This window comes from Macadamia integrifolia, chromosome 10 (assembly GCF_013358625.1).
Source record: "Macadamia integrifolia cultivar HAES 741 chromosome 10, SCU_Mint_v3, whole genome shotgun sequence".
NCBI classification, from domain to species: Eukaryota; Viridiplantae; Streptophyta; class Magnoliopsida; order Proteales; family Proteaceae; genus Macadamia; species Macadamia integrifolia.
This window is the reverse complement of record NC_056566.1, coordinates 32,577,765-32,599,321: the sequence shown is the minus strand read 5'-3', so window position 1 is coordinate 32,599,321 and position 21,557 is coordinate 32,577,765. Positions and strand designations below refer to the sequence as shown.

General features: G+C 40.0%; 1 protein-coding gene across 3 annotated transcripts in view; it reads left to right on the top strand.

Annotated features, from left to right (window-relative positions):
• Positions 1–21,557, top strand: part of LOC122090931 — a 158,447-nt gene that overhangs the window by 102,424 nt on the left and 34,466 nt on the right. For all 3 annotated transcript variants that reach the window (XM_042660708.1, XM_042660709.1, XM_042660707.1), the window contains exons 36-38: positions 2,129–2,232; positions 18,270–18,565; positions 18,738–18,822. In XM_042660708.1, coding sequence (XP_042516642.1) covers positions 2,129–2,232; positions 18,270–18,565; positions 18,738–18,822 — 485 coding nt within the window. The remainder of the gene's footprint in view (positions 1–2,128; positions 2,233–18,269; positions 18,566–18,737; positions 18,823–21,557) is intronic.

Below are 21,557 nucleotides of genomic sequence, written 5' to 3'. Positions count from 1 at the left end.
TTTTTTTTTTTTTTTTTTAGCCCTTGGATCCATGTAGGCAACCCCATTCAGTTGGGATAAGGCTAAGTTGTGTTGTTGTGAGACTCACAGATTAGGCATAAATATTACTTAATTATTGATAATATTAAATCTGAGTCAGAGTAGATCTTTTTCGAGTGGATATATTGATGATTGATTCATACCAAATTATCATCTGGAAACTAAAAAATATCCAATATCTAACTAGCTAGATAAATATAGGAATAATTTACCCAAGTCCCAATTTTCAACCATCCATTTACATCCACTGATGGAACTACATGATGAAAATGATGAATGGAATAACTTTAGAAAACCCACTTGAAATGCTACATTCTCCCCTTCAATGTCAACTTGAACTGAGTAGACAAAGTTGCATGTGCTCTCTCAATTCAGCGCAGATGACATTGATTCATTGTACTGGTCCAGAATCTGAACATGATCATTTGAGCATCTACGAGAAAATCTTGATATCACATTTTACCTAGATGCTGGAGTTGCCCATCTGCATCAGTCATTTGAGTCCCAGCACCTACCAAAATATTTACTGTTGTTTATTCTTTTTTATTTGGATTGAAATAATGGCTTCCACCTCAAGACAACAAAATAAACAGTAGCAGTCCTCCTGACCTATAGAGCTTTTCGGAGTTCTCTAAGTAACAACCGTAACCGGTTCTACAACAGACCTTCTATCTTGGTTTTTCCTCTCGGGAGATTCCCTCCCTTCAGCCCCTTCTTTTTTCATCAATGATAGTTACTTCTTACAAGCTATGAACCTCTCAGAAATTTTTTTGGCACTTGGTTAAAACCTTTTTCACATAGGATTTACAATTATTTTTTTTCACCGGAAGGTGGAATATCCCCTAAGGTTCTTTTTCAGCTCCATATCACTCTGGTATCTGGAAGCCTTTTTCTCTTTTCCCTTATCAATCAGTAATAAATTTATTTCATTGATATTGTAACATGTACATGTATCTTTGCATGTGCTGATTTATTCATCTCTTTTCATAGATGTGTACAAAATAACACCAGTCTGGAATAAAAAATACCTCAGGCATTAAGTGGACAATGAGTTCCAAGTGTTGCTTTGTTTTATCCAGCCTTGAGAATTAATCATAAGCCCATGCCTAGTTTGGCATTGGATCTGCAGTTTACCCCCATATATTTGGTTTGTCTTAGCCTTACCCCCCAAAATTTTTCCTGCTCCCTTCTCTCCATTTACCCCAATACACTTCAAGCCAACTTTCACAATATTCTGCTTGTAAATATCTGTAACTGTCAGGCCATGAAGTAACTGTTAATTTGAAATTTTTTTAACCAAAGTAAGCCCAAGACAGGCACTACCCCATTCATTTGATTCAAAGTTGAACTCAATTTTGGCCCAACTTGCACCGACTCCAACCTATTTGTATTCCAAATAATTTTCACATAATAAGCACATGCTGTTCTGGCCAAGGTTTTGAGGATCAGCCAATCCTAGCTGACTCTAAGTAAGGATCATGCACTCATGACTCCTGACCATTCTGTGATCTGATCCTCTTTACTGGCCACCTCACATACAAAAAGTTGATGAATGATAGTTTTTTCTTTCACATGATATGTCATCTGCGAGGTAGGTGGAAGCCTCTACTTAGGAGGTAATTGAGAATGGTATTTTTTCAAGTCGATGAACCCAAATGAAAGCCAACGCCGATGCTAGCAGGATAACTTTTCATAATGGCCACTGAGAGAATGATAGCAGACTTAAATATACACCTTTGGGACAATCCACCATACTATTGATTCTTCTTATTGTTGGATCAAACTAGTGATTAGTATCCTGTTTGAGATATTTAAAATTTGTGCCAATTGTGCAAACCTGCTATGATCTTACCTCATAATCTTTTTTTTTTTTTTTTTTTTTTTTTTTTTTTTTTCTGACTGACCTTTTGTGGAGGATCAAATGACATCAAGGCATCTGAGAAATTTTTATTATTTTAGTTTATTTCTAATTTCTAAGTAACTGTAAGGCAAATGATATATACTAAGATGAAAGGCAATCAACATAATTCAAAAATGGGTAGCATTTTTTATTTGATGGTGCTTGCATTTTTCGTATTGACACTTGTAGGTTGTCTCTCCTGAGTTCACCTTCTACGACAGTACGAAGTCATTCCTTGATGATTCCTTGCATGGTGAAAAGCTTATCCGGGCAAAAATGGACCTGAGCTTCATGTGAGTATCCACTTAATCCTTGGCTAACTGGTTTCTTGAGTTAGGTATTATACAAATTAACCTTCCCTCAGTTTCCAATTGTAACTGTACGGATTAAATTATTAATTAATGCTTTTCCCATGACTGCTTATCCCCCCCCCCCAAAAAAAAAAAACCTCTCCCTCTTTTTTTTCATTTTTTTGTGTGTGGATGTGTGATTATTGTACTCATGGTGAATCTGGTGTGTGATTATTGTACTCGTGGTGAATCAAACATTTTCAAGCTTGTAGTTCACCACACAGCCTTTACACAATGTTATGTTACAACCTCTTAAGGACAACAATAATCCCTTTCAATCTGACTTCATTTAATTCAGAATGAATCAAATCTCCCCAAGTAGGATTTTAACCTACGACCAGTCAGTTTACAGCTGAACGCTCTAATTGGCTACTGAGACATGGGGATTGATCTCGAGAGTTCAATTCTGTCTCAGCCCCGACCATATGAACCGAAGCTTCGTCGTGACTTCTAGGAACTTTTTGTAGTCACTCCGTTCCATGCGTCATAGGGAACCTCAAAGTGGCTCTATTTCATTATAAACCATCCATATCCCAATTCCATTCATTTAAATTTTTAATACAAATTAATAGATAGATATAGAGATATTCTAACAAATCTTTACCTATTTCAGTCAGATCTGGAAAAAAAAAAAAGAACGAATTAGAATTCAGACATAGGATTTTAGAGATAAGGAATAAACCATGTATAAATCTAAGCGGAAAGAGATGGGGAAGACTTATTGAACCGGCTCACTCTTAACCCGCAGCTCAAATAGCCAAGGTCAATGGAAAAAGAATAGTAAAACTTGTCTGGATAAAGGAAGCTTTCGTACTTGACCGGCGTCTGGACGCCCCTTTCGGGCTCACTTCCTGACAAGCCAACCCACAAAAGTAAATGGACAGGCATTGACAAAAGCCAAAGCCTAGGAGCATTGAGCTCGAGTCTAGTCTGTGGTCCTATGTTCCTTTCATTATGGTATTTCCAAACATGTTCCTTGATGATAAGCCTGGACCTCCCTGCTCGGATACCATGTTTCAACCATTTATACCAAAAGCTTAAGTTGTTAAGTAAGGGAAACAACAACGTATATCAACATATTAATATGCTTATGTGTGTGGGACTGCTATGGAATTAGAATATGCATGCAGAAGAAGTCTAATGCTGCAATAATCTAAGGCATTGTGCCCAAGAAATAAAATCATGTAGAAAACCAGAAATCTAGAAGTGGAACTAACTAGCTAACTACTCTAAATCCTCAATCTTAATATATTAAATGTACTTTGCAAAAACTTTGTTGCAGTTTTTCAGTTTCACTCCATCGCACCAGAAAAATCAAGTAGCAGGTCTGAGGGATCAAATTAACTCCAACCACTATAGATATTAGGGTTAATTAGAATATTGTTATGTTGTAGTCGTTAAAAACTGTGGGTACAGGATGCATTGTTGAGCTGCTGCTTGATGTCCCCCCCCCTTTCTTTTCTGTGGTTATAGAGTGTATGCTACATGGTAGAATATCAATGGATCGGGTTGACTTCCAAGTCCTTATAAATGGGGTGTCAAATGATCATGTTCCAAAATTTTTGCATTTTCGGCTGCACATTTCGATAGTCAAATGGCCATATCTGGGCCCGAAACTTTAGGCAGGCCCTAATTAAGCATCTATAAACATAATTGTACCCATAGATTGTAAAAAATGCACCTAAAATGGTAGTTTTTCTTTGGACCCTATGTTAGTGTAGGCAGTACCCTGCTGTATACTTTCTTTAAAATAGCCTATACTATTAATTTAGTACTATAACACATCATTCAATAAAAGCATTTGAAATATATAATAAGAATAAAAAAACTCAATAATAATACACCAATGCCAAAAAGTATCGGCCAGATAATCCAAACCCTCCCATCACTGCTTCACCTCCTTCACCAATGCCCCCCCCCTCTGGGTCTTCCCTGGAACTCCCTCTTCAAGCATTCAATCTCCCTCCTGCTGAAAGCCTTCCACTGCACTTTGTCCCTCCCACCAAGCTAGGTGACTCTCTTGTTGCTATGTGCCCCAAAGGACTCCTTGACTTTGAAGCTTCTCACTGGAAAAATTCTCTTATTGGGAACTTTTTGGGAAAACGCCATCCCTTCCATCTTGTTAAGATGTCCCTCATAAAACAATGGCGACCTGTGGGTATGGTTGATACTTACCTCCTTGACCATGGCTTCTTCATGTTCCCGTTCTCTGAGGAGCAAGATTGGGTGAGAAGCCTAGAAGGGGGTCCCTAGCTAGTTGGACGATTGCCAATATTCCTAAGGCCATGGCACCGCCATCTGCTACTCAATCAGATAAATTTTTCCACAATCGCCATCTGGTTCTACCTTCTTGGGCTTCCTCTGCATTTCTGGTGCTCTGAAGGGCTAAGTGGTGTTGGCTCAATCTTAGGAAACCCCGTCTGCTCCGATGCCTGAGCTAATAGAAAAGACAGACTCGCCTTTGCAAGAATTTGTGTTGAGGTCACTATTGCTGATGCTCTCCCCTCCTCCATCTCCATTCAAGATGGTGAGGTCTTCTCCTTCTGGCAGCGGGTCCATTACGATTGGAATGTCTCGCTTGCAAGGTATTCGAACATGACACGAGCTTGTTCTTCGAAGACTGTAACCCTGCCCCCTTGGCGACTTGTATGTCGACCCCATTGGTCCCATTCACCAACGTGAAAGGTCCCAAATGACTGATGCTGTCCGTAGACCCTCATTCCGGCCTCCAGCGAGAGGCAAAAGGTAGACTCAAAGAAGAAAACCCTCAGAGCATGTCTCTATAACTCAGGCAACAAACCTCGTCGAAAAACCCCTGGACAATGGTAGGTCCATACATGTTGGGCAAAACCGGTTTGCTGCTCTGGAAGACATGGCTGACAGCATTGAAGACCCTCCTCTACTTGTGAATCCTGTTGATGTTGACGTTCAAACTCATCTCCTGCTGGGTTTGTTGGGTGTGCTATAGATGGTTCAATAGACAGCTCTGATGAACATTCCTCTTTTGATGATACCTCGCCAGTCTCTTCTGGAACCAAGGATTAAAGTATCGGTATCCGTCGTCATATCGGTTGGCCAAAATTAAGATACGTATCGAAGGGTATCGCATAGCATCGGAGATACGCTATAGATACGCACATAAATGGATAAGAAACACTTTTTTTATACACTTTTACATAAAAAACTTGTTAAAAAGATCTATTGATAACATGTATTATGTAAAAACACTAAATTGAAGGTATCGCACTAAGAATTCAAGGTTTGTAGTTGTCCTATAAATGTAAAATCCTTGTTCCCAACATTGATTTTCACTTTAGTTATAGAGAAATATGGTTGGCAGCAACTTTAGAACAAAAACCCTCAAAAAATCGTGTTTTTCTGAAAAATGACCCAACTTGGCCATTATGACCGTAGTGCACTATATCATACCGTATCGGTATGTATCGGTCGATATATACCGATACGCACCAATATGTAACGATACATACTGAAACATACATTTCACTCGATTTTATTTTTTCCATAGAGTATCAGTACATATCGGTATGTATCGTAGGATACATATCGATACGAAAGGGTTTTAAAAATTTCATGTATCGTATCAGTAAGGGCCGATATAGATATGTATCGACTGATACAGTACGATATGTATCGGCCGATACAATACGATACGTATCGGCCGATATAGTACGATACGTATCGGCCAATACAGTACAATACTTACCGATACTTAAAACCATGCCTGGAACTTCAATCGACAACAGCTCCTCGGACTTTAACGTTGTTCAGTCGACTGCGGTCTCGCACCTTGATGTCCCATTATCTGTTGAAGAAGCCTTCGGTGATGACTCCTCTGAGTTGATCCCTTTCTCCTTTATCGAGTGATCTCGCCCCTAACCCTCTTATCATCTATGAGGGAGCACATGCCTCTGTTAGCGGCCATCTGGTCCACTCAGCGTCTGATGTTGAGCCTTCCACTTTTGGGCCTAAACTCTTAGGTATTGCTTGTCCATCCAAGCCCATGCCCAAAACCATCCATTTGACCCTCCCTTCTGGGCCTTCTATCCCTTCTCAAGCCCAAAACTCCTTATGTCAATCGTTGGCCCATGTCTAGCCTGTTTCGAACCTTTGCCTAGATCTGCTCTTGACCCACTATAGTACTTCTTCGTCGTCCAACTGCCCCTCCAATGCTGCTAAATCCAAGCGTACCCATCAAAAAGCCAAAAGGAAGCCTGCTACTAAGCCTAACTCCTTGCGCCCTGCTCATCAACTCCCATAGACCCCCCTTCCTACTGCTTCTCGATCCTACCAGAGACGAAGCAAGTCCCAGGCACCCTATCCCTAAACCCTTGGCTCCTCCTCTCAGGAGCATTTGCTGCCCTCTTCCAATTGTGTCTAATGTCTCAAGGCATGATGTGGAATTCTAGGGGTCTCAACTCCCCTTCCAAGCATGCGGCTGTGCGATTGCTCATCAAAGATCTAGGGCCCTCCTTTTGTTTTGCTAGAAACCCATGTCAAAGAGTCTAATATGGACAAATTTGTTTCCACCATTGCTCCTGGCTGGCTATTTTTGCCCAATCATTCTACTCACCCTAATGGCCGTATTTGCTTCATTTGGGACAATACAAAACTCAAAGTTACTTTCATTTATCCATTTCTGATATTACCTGCAGCTCCACTTTTTTTTTCTCACTTCCATATATGCCTCTAACAAATTGGTTGACAGGGACAATCTACGGAATGACCTTGGGCTAATTGCAAACCAGATTGGCTCTCACCCCTAGGGGATTTGTGGAGATTTTAATGTGGTCAGATTCAACCATGAGGAGCAGGGAGGGGAACCCCAGGACATTGCTAACGTTGAGGCTTTAAATACTTGCATTGATGACATTATTGTTGATGACCTTAGATGGTCTAGAATCAAATTCTCTTGGAATAATAAAAGATTGGGCCAGGCCCAAATTGCCTGCAAGTTAGAGTTCTTGTAAATGAGTCTTGGCTCACTACTTTCCCCTCCTCCCATGCATCTTTTGAAGACCAGAGATCTCAGACCATAGCCCTATTTCCATCCTAATCCAGCCTTATACCTCCTTTGGTCCTAAACCCTTTAAATTTTTTGGCATATAGGCCTCCCACCTAGACTACCCCACCATTGTTAAGGAAGCCTGGTTAAAGCCTTTCCAAGCATTCTCCACCCCCTTGTTGCCTTGGCCAGGAAGTTGAAGAATGTCAAAGTTGCCCTCAAAGCCTAGAATACAAACTACTTTGGGAATATTTCTTCTCAAGTTAGTGATTCAAGAACAAGCTCACCTCCATCCAGATTCAGCTGTAGTCTGATCACCTTAATCTCTCCTTGGCTAATGAAGAGAAGCTTGAGGCGGCAAACCTCTCTACCCTTCTTGCTCAAGAGAGTTTCATGAGACAGAAGTCCAGGATCAGTTGGTTGCAACTTGGTGACTCAAACACTGCCTATTTCCACAGATCAGTGAAGGCCAGAAATAATCTCAACTATATTATCAAGTTGACTACCTCTGATGGCAATCACGTTTACAAAGTGGATGAGATAAAATGTGTTGTTGTTGACTATTTCAAGAACCTGTTTAAAATGGAGCCAGACCCTCACCCTTTCATTCCAGATGGTCACTTAAATATGTTCATTCCTGCCAACTTGTCCAACCTTCTTATGGCTATTTGCATTGAGTAAGTGATTGTACTTGGTACATACTTGCATGAATCAAAACTAAGAAACTAAGGTGACGGGCCTATAGGACAAGTAGTGTCTTGACTAGACTTTGTGGTTGCATGGCCGAAAGTCCCATATATATACCCATTTTAATGATGCAGATGCCTTGGCTTGGCTGGACCGAACCGACCTTATTTGGAGGCCTAAGCCATGACGTAACCAACCCAAACCCGGTTTTCTGGTCTGGCAAGGGTTGGTAGGCTACATAGAAGATTTTATTTCTATGTTATTCGTATTTTATTCTCTTTGTTTTAGAAGGAAAGTAGCTACGAAGGAGTTTCTCTTTCAATTATCTAGTTTCTACTTTTGTTGGGTTTCCATTATTATGCTAGGGATTTTTTTTTCTTCTTTATATTGGTGTAATTCGGTGAAAAAATCAGCTGATAATTGAATGAAAGAACTGGGTTTTGTTTGAAGAAAGCTATGCGCTTGTGTGTGCAATCTCCCTTCCCTCCTTCTCTCTCTCTCTTAGAGTTGCTTAAGAGTTGCTTCGAACTTTCAAATGAAGCATTGATCTGACCTAGGATTTTAAACGAAGATGGCCCCTCCTTGGGAAACCAAACCTTTAGAGTTTCTTGCCTTAGTTCCAACCCTGCTGTGAGAAACTAACCTGCGACCATAACTAGACCTGTACTTGTCGCCAAGGCTTGTTTCAGAATTTTCTAATCTAATCTGTGGCTGCTGGTTCAAGGTGTTGTGGGTTGAGATTGATAGGGCTGAAGCTTGGGCATTAATCCCTGAAATTTCACTTTGAGCAGAGCTCACATAGGTGAGATCAATCACCAAAACCCATACTGGTTCTATTGCCTTTGTTTCCGTCCAAAGGTTGAAGGCAACCCAAATCCGTGGGTTTTGTTTTAAATCTCCTTTTTCTGGTTCTCCCATTATACCCTTATAAAGACTCTTTATACCTCTTGGTCATTTTTTTTTTTTTTTGGATGAATAAATAATTCATTACCAAGTAGAAGAATATATACAAGGGAGGAAAAAGAGGTGGGGGGGGGAGGAAAAACCCTTAGGGGAGGGGGAATAAGAAGGCCTTAAGCCCTTCTAACTAAGGGAAACATCAATGGGGGGAATAGTAGAGGAAGGGAGACCCTAGGAGACAACAAAGAACCTATTCCTTTGGGTGTTACGAACTGGGCAATGAAAAGCAAACTAAGGTTGGAACTAACGTCAAAGTAGATGGTTTTCCAAATCCTTTCGAAAGAATGAGAGTTGAGAGTCCATCTACGAAGATTTCACTCCAACCAAAGGTGGTTGATGGTGGTGCAAAAGGCGAGCTTTCCAACTGTGTCACATATGCTAGAGCCTACGAAGGTCATGTTAACCCAGATACATTCACGAGGAAGGGGGAGGATAGGATAGGTGGAGGAAGCAAGTGCGAAGGACCCTCTTCCAAATGGAAGCAGAGAAGGGGCAGGAAAATAAAAGATGGTCAACATCTTCAATGTCGTTCCAACACAGACAGCAGGAGGGGACTTGAATGTGGCGGAAGTTGAGGAAGGATTGAGTGGGCAGGCAGTAGGAGAGGGCTCACTAGGCGGTAAAGTTGTGTTGAGGAATGTTCCCTTTGAACTAGATATTTTTGCACCAAGGGATGAAAGGGTCTTTAGGACAGATGAAGTTCCAGGTAGAGGCGGAGGTGAACAAGCCCGAGGGGGAGGGCAACCATTTAACTTTATCATCTAATCCTCTGTGACCAAGGGAATGGGGGGTAGGGAGGACCATAGATCAGCTAAAGGAGGAGGGGAAACCAAAGGAGACCAACCATCGTGGGAGAGGATGGAGGCCAGCTTGGTGGATCTGGTAGAACCAAAGGAGAAGATGATTCTGGGGGTGACCAGGGGGAGAAGGATGCCAGCAGGGTGCCAAGTATCTAACCAAAGAGAGGTGGTGGAGCCGTTGCCAATGGAGTAGGAGATGGCAGAGAGGGCGAGATGTATGGAGTTGAGGATGTTGCGCCGAATTCAAGAAGCATCGGGGGAGAGGGACGCCGTCCAAAGGGAATCGTTTTTAAGAGGGACGGAGTAGACCCTGGAGACCTAAATACTACGCTGATTGGAGGCAATCTTCCAAATGGGCTTCAAGATGGCAGCCGAGTTGACATCTTTGATTTTTCGAAGGCCCAAACCTTCTTCAGCTTTGGGGCGACAAACTTTGGATAGCTTATGGGGTGAAGGAATCTGGTGGCATATGTTCCTTCGAAGGAACAGAGGAGGGAGTCAATGGCTTTGGAGGTGGAAGCGGGAAGAATGAAGATGCCAAACAAGTAAAGATAGAGGGATTGGGGGACAGATTGAATAAGGACAAGGCAGCCAGCGTAGGAGAGGAGGTGTTTGAAATTTAAAAGTAACCACAAGCGTACGGATCATCGTAGCTACGGGTTGAACACAAGGAGTTAGCCACTTTATTTTTGGCTTCTTCTAGTAATGCGAAAGTGTACAAATTAATGATTGTGATCTACTTCTAACTACCGTCCTAAAACACATGCATCTAAAAGAATATCTTAACCAACATAACTAGGGAAATTGAAATTGCAATTGAAATTAAAAACCTAACCATTCACATCTAACCCTAACCATTCATCATCTAGGAATTTAAATACTCAAAGCAAATAAATAAAAAGCAATAGAGTAAAAGAAAAGAAAAGGGCTGAAATAAAATAAAAGGGGAATAAAACGAGAGAGAGGCACACGAGTAGGTATCTCTACTTAGCCCGAGGGATGCATTGCAAATAGTACGAGCTTCTCTACTTGACTAGAGAGCACTCTTACAAGGGCTTATCTACTTAGCTTTAGGAAAAGGGAGGCAATATAAATAATAAAAGTAAAAGGATGGTTCTATAGCTAGAGAGAGGCAAAGCCAAAACATCATCTAGCCAAGGACCTTGGGGGAAATGGAAAGCATCCAAGTAAAATTGAAAATTAAAATCCTAAATTGAGAATGATGGGTAGCAAGAAGAGGGAATGAGACGAGGGATGAGAAGACTACTGTAGAAGCCTACTTACTTGAACTTAAATCCCTGAATTAAAACTTGATTGATTTGAAATACTACCAGCCCTAAAAACCAGATCTGAAATAAACCAAATCTGAAATTGCTAGGCCTGTAGAAAACAAATCTTGAAGAGAAACTTGCACTTGAAAAGAGATGCTCCAAAGCGGGGTTCTTGTTACCTAGATCTAAGCCTTGAACTAGTAAATTAAAATTACACTTGAATAACTTGAATAGCATAAACAATAAAAATAAAAGACATTGCATTAATTAAATAAAACCAATTACAAGTGTTTGAAGCAAAAAAAAGGAACTAGAGGGAGAGAGAGAGAGCATTGAACTAAGAGAAGAAGAGAACAAGAGAAGGACGCCCTCCTCCCCTTGGTCGACTCTCTTTTATAGGGAATAGGGGAGAGAGAGAGCATAACGAACTAAGAGAAGAAGAGAACAAGAGAAGGACGCCCTCCTCCCCTTGGTCGACTCTCTTTTATAGGGAATAGGGGAGAGAGGAGGACGTCCAAAGGTAGATTCTCTTGTGATCGTGTGTGATGAGATGGAGGGTAGGAGAGAAGAGAAAAAAGGAGAGAAAGTAGGGGAGAAAAGGAAAGAAAACGATTTGGGTTGGTGGGTTTCCAATTTGGTTTGGATTGGGAGAGATAGGGAAATAAAATGGGAAAGATTTTATTTCTCTTTTTTTCTTTTCTTTCTTGCACAGCCTCTCTTGGACAATTTCTTTGATTTGGACAATCTTCTAATTTATGTGAAAATTTTGTCCATGCCCTTGTCCTTTAAGTGGAATGTAGGAGAGAGGAGATCTTCAACGCCCAAGGAGAGAGTGTAAAATGTCAAAGGTGGAGGAGAGAGAGTCTTCAACGCCCAAGGTGGGTCCCTCCATCTTTGTTGGCATCTGGACTGTCTCTTGTACCCCTGGGACAACTGCAGAATGGCTAGGACTGCATCTAGGTTATGTTCTGGTCCATTATTCTTTTTTCTGACCCAAAAATAATAATCACGTGTACGGGTGTCAAAACGAATGTGTACTTTTAATGCGACACATCCATCTTGCTAAGAATTTCGTCCTCTTCGCAGCCATGAAAAGAAACAGGACCTCTTTACGTGTAAAATTGGAGATATGGTGCCCAATAGTCCCTAAAGCCTTTTAAATACAAAACTTGCAAAAAGAAAGAAAAACCCAAGGTAACTCCATTATAAGTATGTAAAAATGCATGCTTTACAACCTAAGATTTCACACATAAATGTGCTCATCAGGAGGCTTCCCTTTCCAAAGCTGAAGCCTTTCCTAATGGAATCAATGATGGGGGAACAATAGTTAGAGAAGAGGGAGGCCTAGATATCTAACAGGGAGGGATCCAAGGGAGAAACCATAAATGGCGAGGAGTTAGGTTTGACAGGCATCAGAGACTCCCGGGAGGAAGAGGTTGGATTTGAGAAGATTGATTCTCATACAGGAGAGGGACTCAAAGAGATGGAGGGAGGCCATGATATTGGAGATGGAATCAAGGTCAGCTTTGGAAAAGATCATGAGGTTGTCAGCAAAGTCAAGATGGGTTAACATGAGAGGTTTGCATTTGGGGATGGGAGAGATAAGGTGGTGGTTGGTGGAGGATTGGATGGAGCGGGAGAGAACTTCGAGGGTAGACAGAAGAGAAAGGGGGGAGAGGGGGCATCCCTGTTTGATACCGACAGAAGAGGAGAAATAGCTTGCAGGGCTGCCATTGATGAGGACGGAGATGCAGGAGTGGATTCAATGGACAAAAGGAGGGGAAAAAGAATTTGAAGGAGGGCTTTGGAGATGAAATTCCAATGGATGGAATCAAAGGCCTTGTGAATGTCGATCTTAAGAAGGGCTGCAGAATGAAAATTGTGGTTAAATCCTCTAACGATCTAATGACAGAGAATGAATTTAGAGATGCTTCTACCAGTAATGAAGGTAGATCGGTTTGGGCTGGCAACGGAGTCAACCTCTTGGTCCTTTAGTCACCTTTAGTTCCAAATTCCCTGAACAATAAATAAAATTCCCACTTGGGTCCACTCTTCTTGACTGACCCATTTAACATTAGAAAATTCTGGGTATTTACAAAAGTGCTATTCCCCTTTGCAACATCAGATTAATTACAAAATTGCCATTATTCTTTGATATTTGAGTTACTAACTATTAGGTGAGCCCATAAGCGATCTTAATTAAAAAAAAAAATTGGGGTGAATAAAATAATTCATTGCCAAGAGGAAAAGAAAAATACAGCCCCAATCAAAAAAGGGGGGGAGGAAAAGAGGAGACAAAACTAAAAAAATGAGAACCACTCCTGATGATGGAGCTGGGCAGCTCCCAGGAGTTTACAATATGACAATTTCTAGAAGTGGGGGAACAAGTGGTAGAGATCCGGGAGACTTTTGCCTTGACATCAAAGGAGATGGAGCCCCAAATCTTATCCAAAGAGCGAGAATTGGAGGTCCATTTCTTGTGGTTTCTTTCCATCCAAATTTGGTTGATGGTGGCGCAGAAGGCGAGCTTTCCCACAAGGTCACAGATTGATTTAATCTGAAAGGTCATATCCCTCCAAATCCACTCCCTTTGCAGAGGAAGAATTCTTCTGTTTGCTGGCCAACATTTGGAGAGAACCCCTTTTCAGATGGAGTTGGAGACTGGACAAGTGAAGAAGAGGTGATCAATATCTTCTGGCTCATTTCCACATAGGATACACATAGGGTCAACAGGGATACCTCTCTAAATAAGGAAAGCTTTCATGGGCAAGGCTTTGTCGAAGACTCTCCAGTCCGTAAAGCTCTGTCGAGGGATATGGTGAGGGAACCATATGAGTCTGTGCCAGGGGTGATAGGCTCCTGACAAAATCCCAAGCAGATCTAGAGGAGAAGAGCTTTAAAGCAGCCAAAAGCCAAATGATAAAAGTCCTTTCTCTAGGATGGTTGGATAGGGGGAAGGGATCTCCAGATGGCATCAAGCTGGGTTGTAGAATGACTTGGGGGGGACCATCTCTCGGAAGAGGTAATATTGGCCACTAGGGCGTACTTGGGAAAATTGGAGCTGTAGATGCTTCTAGCCGATATGGAGTGATACAGGATTCTATTGGGGTGCCATAGATCAAGCCAGAGAAGAGTGGAAGCTCCATCTCCAATTTTGGCGGAGATAGCCGAGGAGATTGAGGGCCAGGTATCCAAAATCTTCCTCCAAACCCAAGAGACATCCACAGGCATTTTCACTGTCCAAAAAGAGTCCTTTCTAAGGTGGTTTGAATACACCCAATCTACCCATATACTCTTCTGTTTTGAGATAACTCTCCAAGCAAGCTTGATAGTACCTGCAAGGTTGACATCCCTTATTCTTCTTAATTCTAGACCTCCTTCAGATTTTGGGAGATAGACTTGAGACCAATTGATGGGGTGAAGGAATCTGGAGCACTCGCTTCTTTTCCACAGAAAAGCTGCAAACAAGGATTCAAGCTTGGCAATGATGGATTCCGGGAGCACATATATACCCGACCAGTAGATATAAGAGGCTTAGAGCACAAATCTGATGAGCTCGAGTCGGCCAGCAAAGGATAAAAGCTTCCCTTTCCAAAGTTGGAGCCTATTCCTAATGAGATCCAGAATAGGAGTGCAATGATGGGTGGATAATCTGGCCGGAATGGGAGGGAGCCCCAGGTACTTCACCGGAAGGTAGCCCAAAGAGAAACCCGATTGGTGAAGCAGGGAAGTTTCTGTGTTAGAGATCCCAGCTAAGAATATGAGAGATTTGGTCGGGTTGATACAAAGGCCCGACATGGCTGCAAAATGAGATAAGCAATTCATGGTACTCTGAAGAGAGGAGGGCTCATCTTTGGAGAATATCATCAAGTCATCAGCAAAAGCCAAGTGGGTAAGCTTAATAGCTTTGCACTTGGGAATGGCAAAGATGAGATTCTGATCTATGGCCACTTGCAAATTTCTAGAGAGGACTTCCATGGTTAGGCAGAAGATGTAAGGAGAAAGGGGGCATCCCTTCATTAATTAAAAAAAATTAACTATTACGCAACACAATAATCATCCTTTTAATTTGAAAGTACAAGAAATATATTTTCATAAATTTTCATGATTTTTTCAAATAAAACAAAATATTTTATGGATTTAAATCAGTTTAATAATCTAAAAAAAAAACTTACATTTTCAATCAAAAAAATTAAAGCAACTCCATGAAGCCATAGGTTATCTAATGGCATCTAACATGTGTAAAATTCAGCCCCAACCAATATATATTAACCCTATTTTTTTTTATGAGAAAATCAAAATTTTAATTATAAATTTCTTAAATAATTTAAAAACAAAAAATTAAACCCGACAACGTGAAGTCGTAAATCGGCCTACGATGTCTAGCATATAAAAATTGAAGGCCAACCCCTAAATATTTATCATTAAAAAAGGGTATACCTCCAAATTAGAACCTTACTAAAATCTGGCAAGTCATCAATGTAGATGCTTTGTTGTGGTCCCCAACACCTTGTTGCACAAGAAATATGTGATTTAGCCAAAAATCACAAACTCTGGTTTTTTTGGCCTTTTTTCCTTCTTACTATTGGAATACAAAAAAAATTCGATCGAGTTTTTGAATTTATAAAACTCTTTGATATATTTTCACCCACCTATTGAATTTCCGTTGAAACCTTGCATACGTAGTGAGTTGACATGGGTTTTTTTCGACTCTTCACATAACTGGAAAATTTCACGAAACGTCAGTCATTTCAACTGAAATCTCGAACCATGGTCATGGTGATACTGGCATGATTAAAAGATTAACAATGAGAAAATGGATAAAATAATGTTTCAATTGATTTAACAGAAGTAAAAGCGTTAACCTCTATTCCTTTTCCTTCAAGGGCTAATCTTTGTTATTAATTGCTAGTGGTTTTCTTGATATGGATTGAGCTTTAGTTTTGCATTGCTTTTAATTTACGTGTTCCACATAAGTTGTAGTGTTTTTTTTTATTTTTTGCCTATTAGCATGGAAATCCTCAGTCATGTCCTTTGTCGTGACACCTAGCTTTGATTTAGTGGGTCTTAATGCATTTTGGGCCTTTATTTCCATGTTGGGATTAGGCTTTTCTTTTTCTAGTGTGGCAAGGTTGTTTGGGGTTCTCTCTCCTCCCTTTTGCAAGTCCTTGTCCCCCTTTTTGTAAAGGCATGGTCTTGTTTTGTTTGTTATTCACTTGTTCTTCTCACCTCCCTTTCTTTCGTTTGATATTGAATTTTTTATATATATTAAAAAAGTATTGGTATCACTTATCGTATTGGTCGAGTGATTTTAAGAGATGTATCATATCGTATCGTATCGGAGATACACAAGATACACTAAAGATATGCATGAAAATACACTTTTGGAGCAAAAAATGGTATAAATAAGCAATATATAACATGTATAATGTATAAACACTAAAATGGAGAACAACAATATATAATGAGATAAGTGCATTCAATTGAAATTTTTATAAAAGATAAAGTTTCTTGCATATAGTAATAATCTATTGACATGAAGAGTGTCGGGGTGGTTCAAACTCATAGTTGAATAGGTCTTCAGGAATGGGATCGACTAGGATGATGTTTTCCCTAATCATAGGACTTGGTTTTTGGATAATAAAAAAAAAAATTGAAGAAACCCACATGGGCCTTTTAAGAGATGTATTGATAGTATCGGCATGTGGATATAATTACATATATGTATGCTGACGTGGTAACTAGTGTGAGAACCAAAGGCGGTCACGGTAACGAGTTTCGTATTATTATTGGGCTACACCAAGGTTCAACTTTAAGCCCCTATCTATTTGCGCTTGTCATGGATGAGTTGACTAAAAACATTCAAAGGTGAGGTTCCATGATGAATTTTTTTTGCGAACGATATTGTTTTATTGGATGACACAAAAACATGGCTCAATGTTAAACTGGAACGATGGAGATCAACATTGGAATCAAGAGGCCTTAAGATAAGTAGAACGAAGACGAAGTATGTTATGTGTAACTTTAGTCACACTATGATGGATAATGACAATGTGGCGAAAGACGAGAGATAACGCAAAGTGACTATTTTAGATATTTGGGATCTATCATTAATAAAGAAGGCGATATTGAGGATGATATGCCAAATTGAATTAAAGTGGGATAGAAAAAGTGGAGGGTTGTGTCTGGAGTTTTGTGCGACTGACGTGTCCCTGTAAAACTTAAAGGAAAATTCTATAGGACAGTCGTACGACTAGCTATGATGTATGGGACGAAATGTTGGGCAATTAAGAAGCGGCATATTGATAAGCTATGTGTAGCGGAAATGATAATGTTAAGATGGATGTGCGGGAATACTAGGAAGGTTAAGGTAAGGAATGAACATATTAGAGCGGATTTGGGAGTTACCCCTATTCATGATAATCTTCTAGAAAGTCGTTTGAGATGATATGACCATGTTTAACGAAGGCCATTGGATGCACCAGTGTGGAGGAGTGTTCTGATCCAGATAGAAGGATCCAAAAGAGCTAGAGGCAGGCCAAAAATGACCATAGGAGTTAGGAGAGGTAGTGAGGAAAGACATGCACAAATTAGGCCTTGTCCTGAGTATGGTCTCAAATAGAGTGGATTGGAGGGCTAGGATCCAGGTAGTAGACCCCCTTTAGCTGTGTTCTACTTCGTTAATGTTCTTAGTAAACTGTTTCCTTTCACTTCTCCTTTTCCTTGTTCTTGCTTGGCTCCATGTAGCCGACCCCATTAAGTTGGGAAAAGGCTTTGTTTTTGTTATATTGATAGTATCGGCATGTTCCTGACTTACTGGTTTTTTTTTTTTTTTTTTAATCCATGAATTAAAATTCATAACCTACCCCATTAAGTTGGGATAAGGCTGAGTTTGTTGTTGACTTCTTGTTGTTTGTTGTTATATTGATAGGATTGGCATGTATCGCACAATATCGTGCCATGTCGGCCGATACTATGCGACACGGTGGGACACTTTATAGTTTCTTAAAAAGGAATACATATCACTGTATGGTATTGATACCCACTGATAGGGATACATATCGGCCGATACGGTGGGATACTTTAAACCATGGTTTTGAATATTTGACACTCTCATATGTGGTTCAAGAAACTGTTGTTTCATTTGCACCATAGCCTGATACAGTAGATGTTCCTTGATGTTAGATAAGTAACCTTCACATTGGATTAAATGGTCTCTGTTTGTGTGTTTTGCAATAGATTTGCTTCAAAAGAAAGTGATACTTGGATACGGGCCCTGGTGAAAGATCTTACAATTGAGGCTGGTTCAGGTCTCATTATTCTTGATCCAGTGGACATTTCTGGGGCATGTACTTCTGTTAAAGAGAAGACGAATATATCTGTGATATCGACAGATGTATGCTTCCATCTTTCACTGAGTGTTATTTCCCTTGTTGTTAACCTGCAAAATATGGCAGTTGCAGCACTACAATTTGGAAATGCAGATCCACTGGCTTCTTGCACCAATTTTGATCGCCTTTGGATGTCCCCAAAAGGTAACTCAACCTTGCCATAGAGTTTCGAAATTCTACTTTAAGCTCAAAGTGCACCTCATTTTCATACAGCTAGCTATATCCTAATGGTGGTAATCTGTAGCTGCAACAATTTGTTTGAGAAGCTCATCAAATCCTAATTTTACTAATTGGGTTGTGTAATCTGGTGCTGCAGGAAATGGACCTGGTTACAACCTTACATTTTGGAGGCCCCGAGCTCCCTCAAACTATGTTATATTGGGTGATTGTGTAACATCAAGGTAGAGAAACGTCCGAAGGTTACTACTTATCATGTACCTATTTTGTTCAATTTTGCCACAAGGACCCTCTTTTCCCTACGTTATAGATATATGAATGATAAGAGTCATGACCTCTTGAGACCTCGAATTTCTTCGTCATATTTCCTTGTAAATTTGAATCTTCATGGTTTATAATTTCTGACAGCCATGATTTTCCCTTACATAGTCTTGTTAATTGTTAATATAGTGGCATATAGAATTCTAAGTGTTTGAATCCTTGGATTTCTGAGGCTGAATCAATGAAAATCCAGAGGAATTATAGAACAAAGGGATGAACCCAGAGTTGCAGAATTGCTTTCCAGTAAATTTCACTTGATTTAAAAATAAAACCGATGGCCGCAATTTTGGTCGTTTACAATGTTTTTACCCCTGAACCCTATCAACTTAATTTACCAAAATACCATTACTGGAACATCTATTATAGGGTTATTGTCCAAAAGTGAACCTAAAATAAACTCTAATTAAACCCAACTAACCTTATCATACAAGGATATTTATGTAAATTGCTAATCATTAATTCAAAGGCCAAAAAACAATAGCCTAAATGGCTTAAACAACTAAAACATTGTTGCTTCTGCTTCTGCTCTGCTTCTGCTCTGAATCACAGGCTTCCCATTTGCTGTTAAACTCAGACTTTGGCTGACATAATACTGTCAAATCTGTCTCTTCTTCATCGATTTTGTCTATCCCAGCTTTTTATGGTAAAATAACATCAGAGTAAGTAACTTCCATTGATAAAGAGAGGATTAAAAGAAATATTTGAATAGCAAGTTGTATTGACTCTTGGTTCGTTGCAAATTTAGCCCTGCTGCTCTTGCCTCTTGCTCTCAAACTGACTTCTTGGGCAGAGAAGCTTAATTGTTAAGCCTCCTACATCTTATGGGTAGCATTGTGGAATGCAAATTCCTGAAGCAATAAAACACTATGGTGCAAAATCAGTTGCACTGCAAATTAACAATGAAAAACTGCCTCCCATCGCAGTGGAATGCAAATTCCTGAATCAATTGCACTGCAAATTCCTTGCCACAGTTTCACAGCTTGGAGATCCCTTTCCAACCGCCTCCCAACACAGTCCTTCCTCATCTATCGACATATTCATGTCCCTCTAGCCTGTTGTCTTTGTTGGAACGGGATAGAAGACTCGTACCATTCCTTCTTCAGTTGCTCTTTCTCTAGTATTATTCGGAAGAGAGTCCTCACTTATAGCTGGCCCCTTAGTAGATGCATCCTCCCCCTTCAAAGTGAGTGGTTATAGGTAGACATGACTTTTGCTAAGAACTCCATCTGCATCACCACCAGAAAGCTCGCCATCTATGCTACCATCAACTACATTTGGATGGAATTCAATCTTCAAAGTTGGACTTCCAACTCCAAATTCTTGGTCCAGATTTAGATACCATCTACTTTGATATTAGTTCTAAGCTCTCCTTATTCCCCCATCATCATGTGAGGGATTCCCCAAGGAACAGGCTCACTGTTGTGTCCCATGGTTGTTAAGGCGTCACGCCTTGGGGTCTAGGCAGTTTGCCTAGTGTCTAGGCGACTGTCGCCTTATTGCACTGCAGGTCGCCTTATATTTTAGCACTTATTGATGCCAATTATCATTTAAGTAAATGAAATTCATTTTACTTGAGATATTATTCATATATAAACAAATACCTCCCTATTTGAATCCAATAAAAATAGTTTAAAAATCAAATTCCAAAAGGATAAAAAGTCAACCCCCAATCCAAGAACAAAAATTGAATTTTTGGTTGTATGGGAGATTTTCAACTATCAAATGTTGGGGTTTTTCTTAATTATGAAAATTTTATAAATCTTATTATGGTAAAACATTGCTAAAAACCATAAGTCCGGTAAAATAATTTTTTGTTTTGATGTCCATAATTTTTTTTTATTCAGGCGATTTTCACAGCATTCATGCACTTTAAAATAATTTTGACCAGAACATAACTTTGTCATTACAACTCAAATTTAAATAATCTTAGACTTGTTGGAAAATTGGTTTTGTGCTACACCTATTATAAAAAAGTCTCATGTAAAAGTAAAATCATTTGATTAGTCAAACTTATTATAGAATAAGGGTATTTCTCTAAATGTTGATTTTTTATGACTCAATGTGACTTAATATTGATTTTTGATAATTTGGTGTGGCTTAATGTTGATTTTTTATCATACGATGTATATGTAACATACTAAATAATGTTAGATAAGAGAAAGAATAAAAAATAACACTTGTTCGCCATAAGGCGAGCGCCTTGTCGCCTAAGCGCTTAGGTAGCCCTCCAACTCCTTGGTTCGCCTTGGTATCGTGACAACTATGGTCATGGGGTCTACCCTCCTTCATTTTGTAGCCTTCCCCCTACCCCCTCTAAGTTGTCTTCACTGTCTTATGCTTAGCCTTTTATAGCTTGGGTTTTTCCCCTCAAGGCCTTGTATACTCTCTTTTCTTGGTAATGAATTTGTATGCACAAAAAAATAAATAGTGAAAAACTTGTTCTTGGTAGAATCCATTCAGGGAGATGGAAATCAAGCACGTGTCTAGCCACGGCCTCACAGATGCCACTACACAAATGAGCTTAGGTTGAACTAACCATTTATTTCGGGGGGAGGAGGTGAACATTACCAAAGAAGAAAGAGAAAGAGGGAGCCCACAAAGAAGAGGGGAAAAAAGAATAAACAATAAATCAATACAA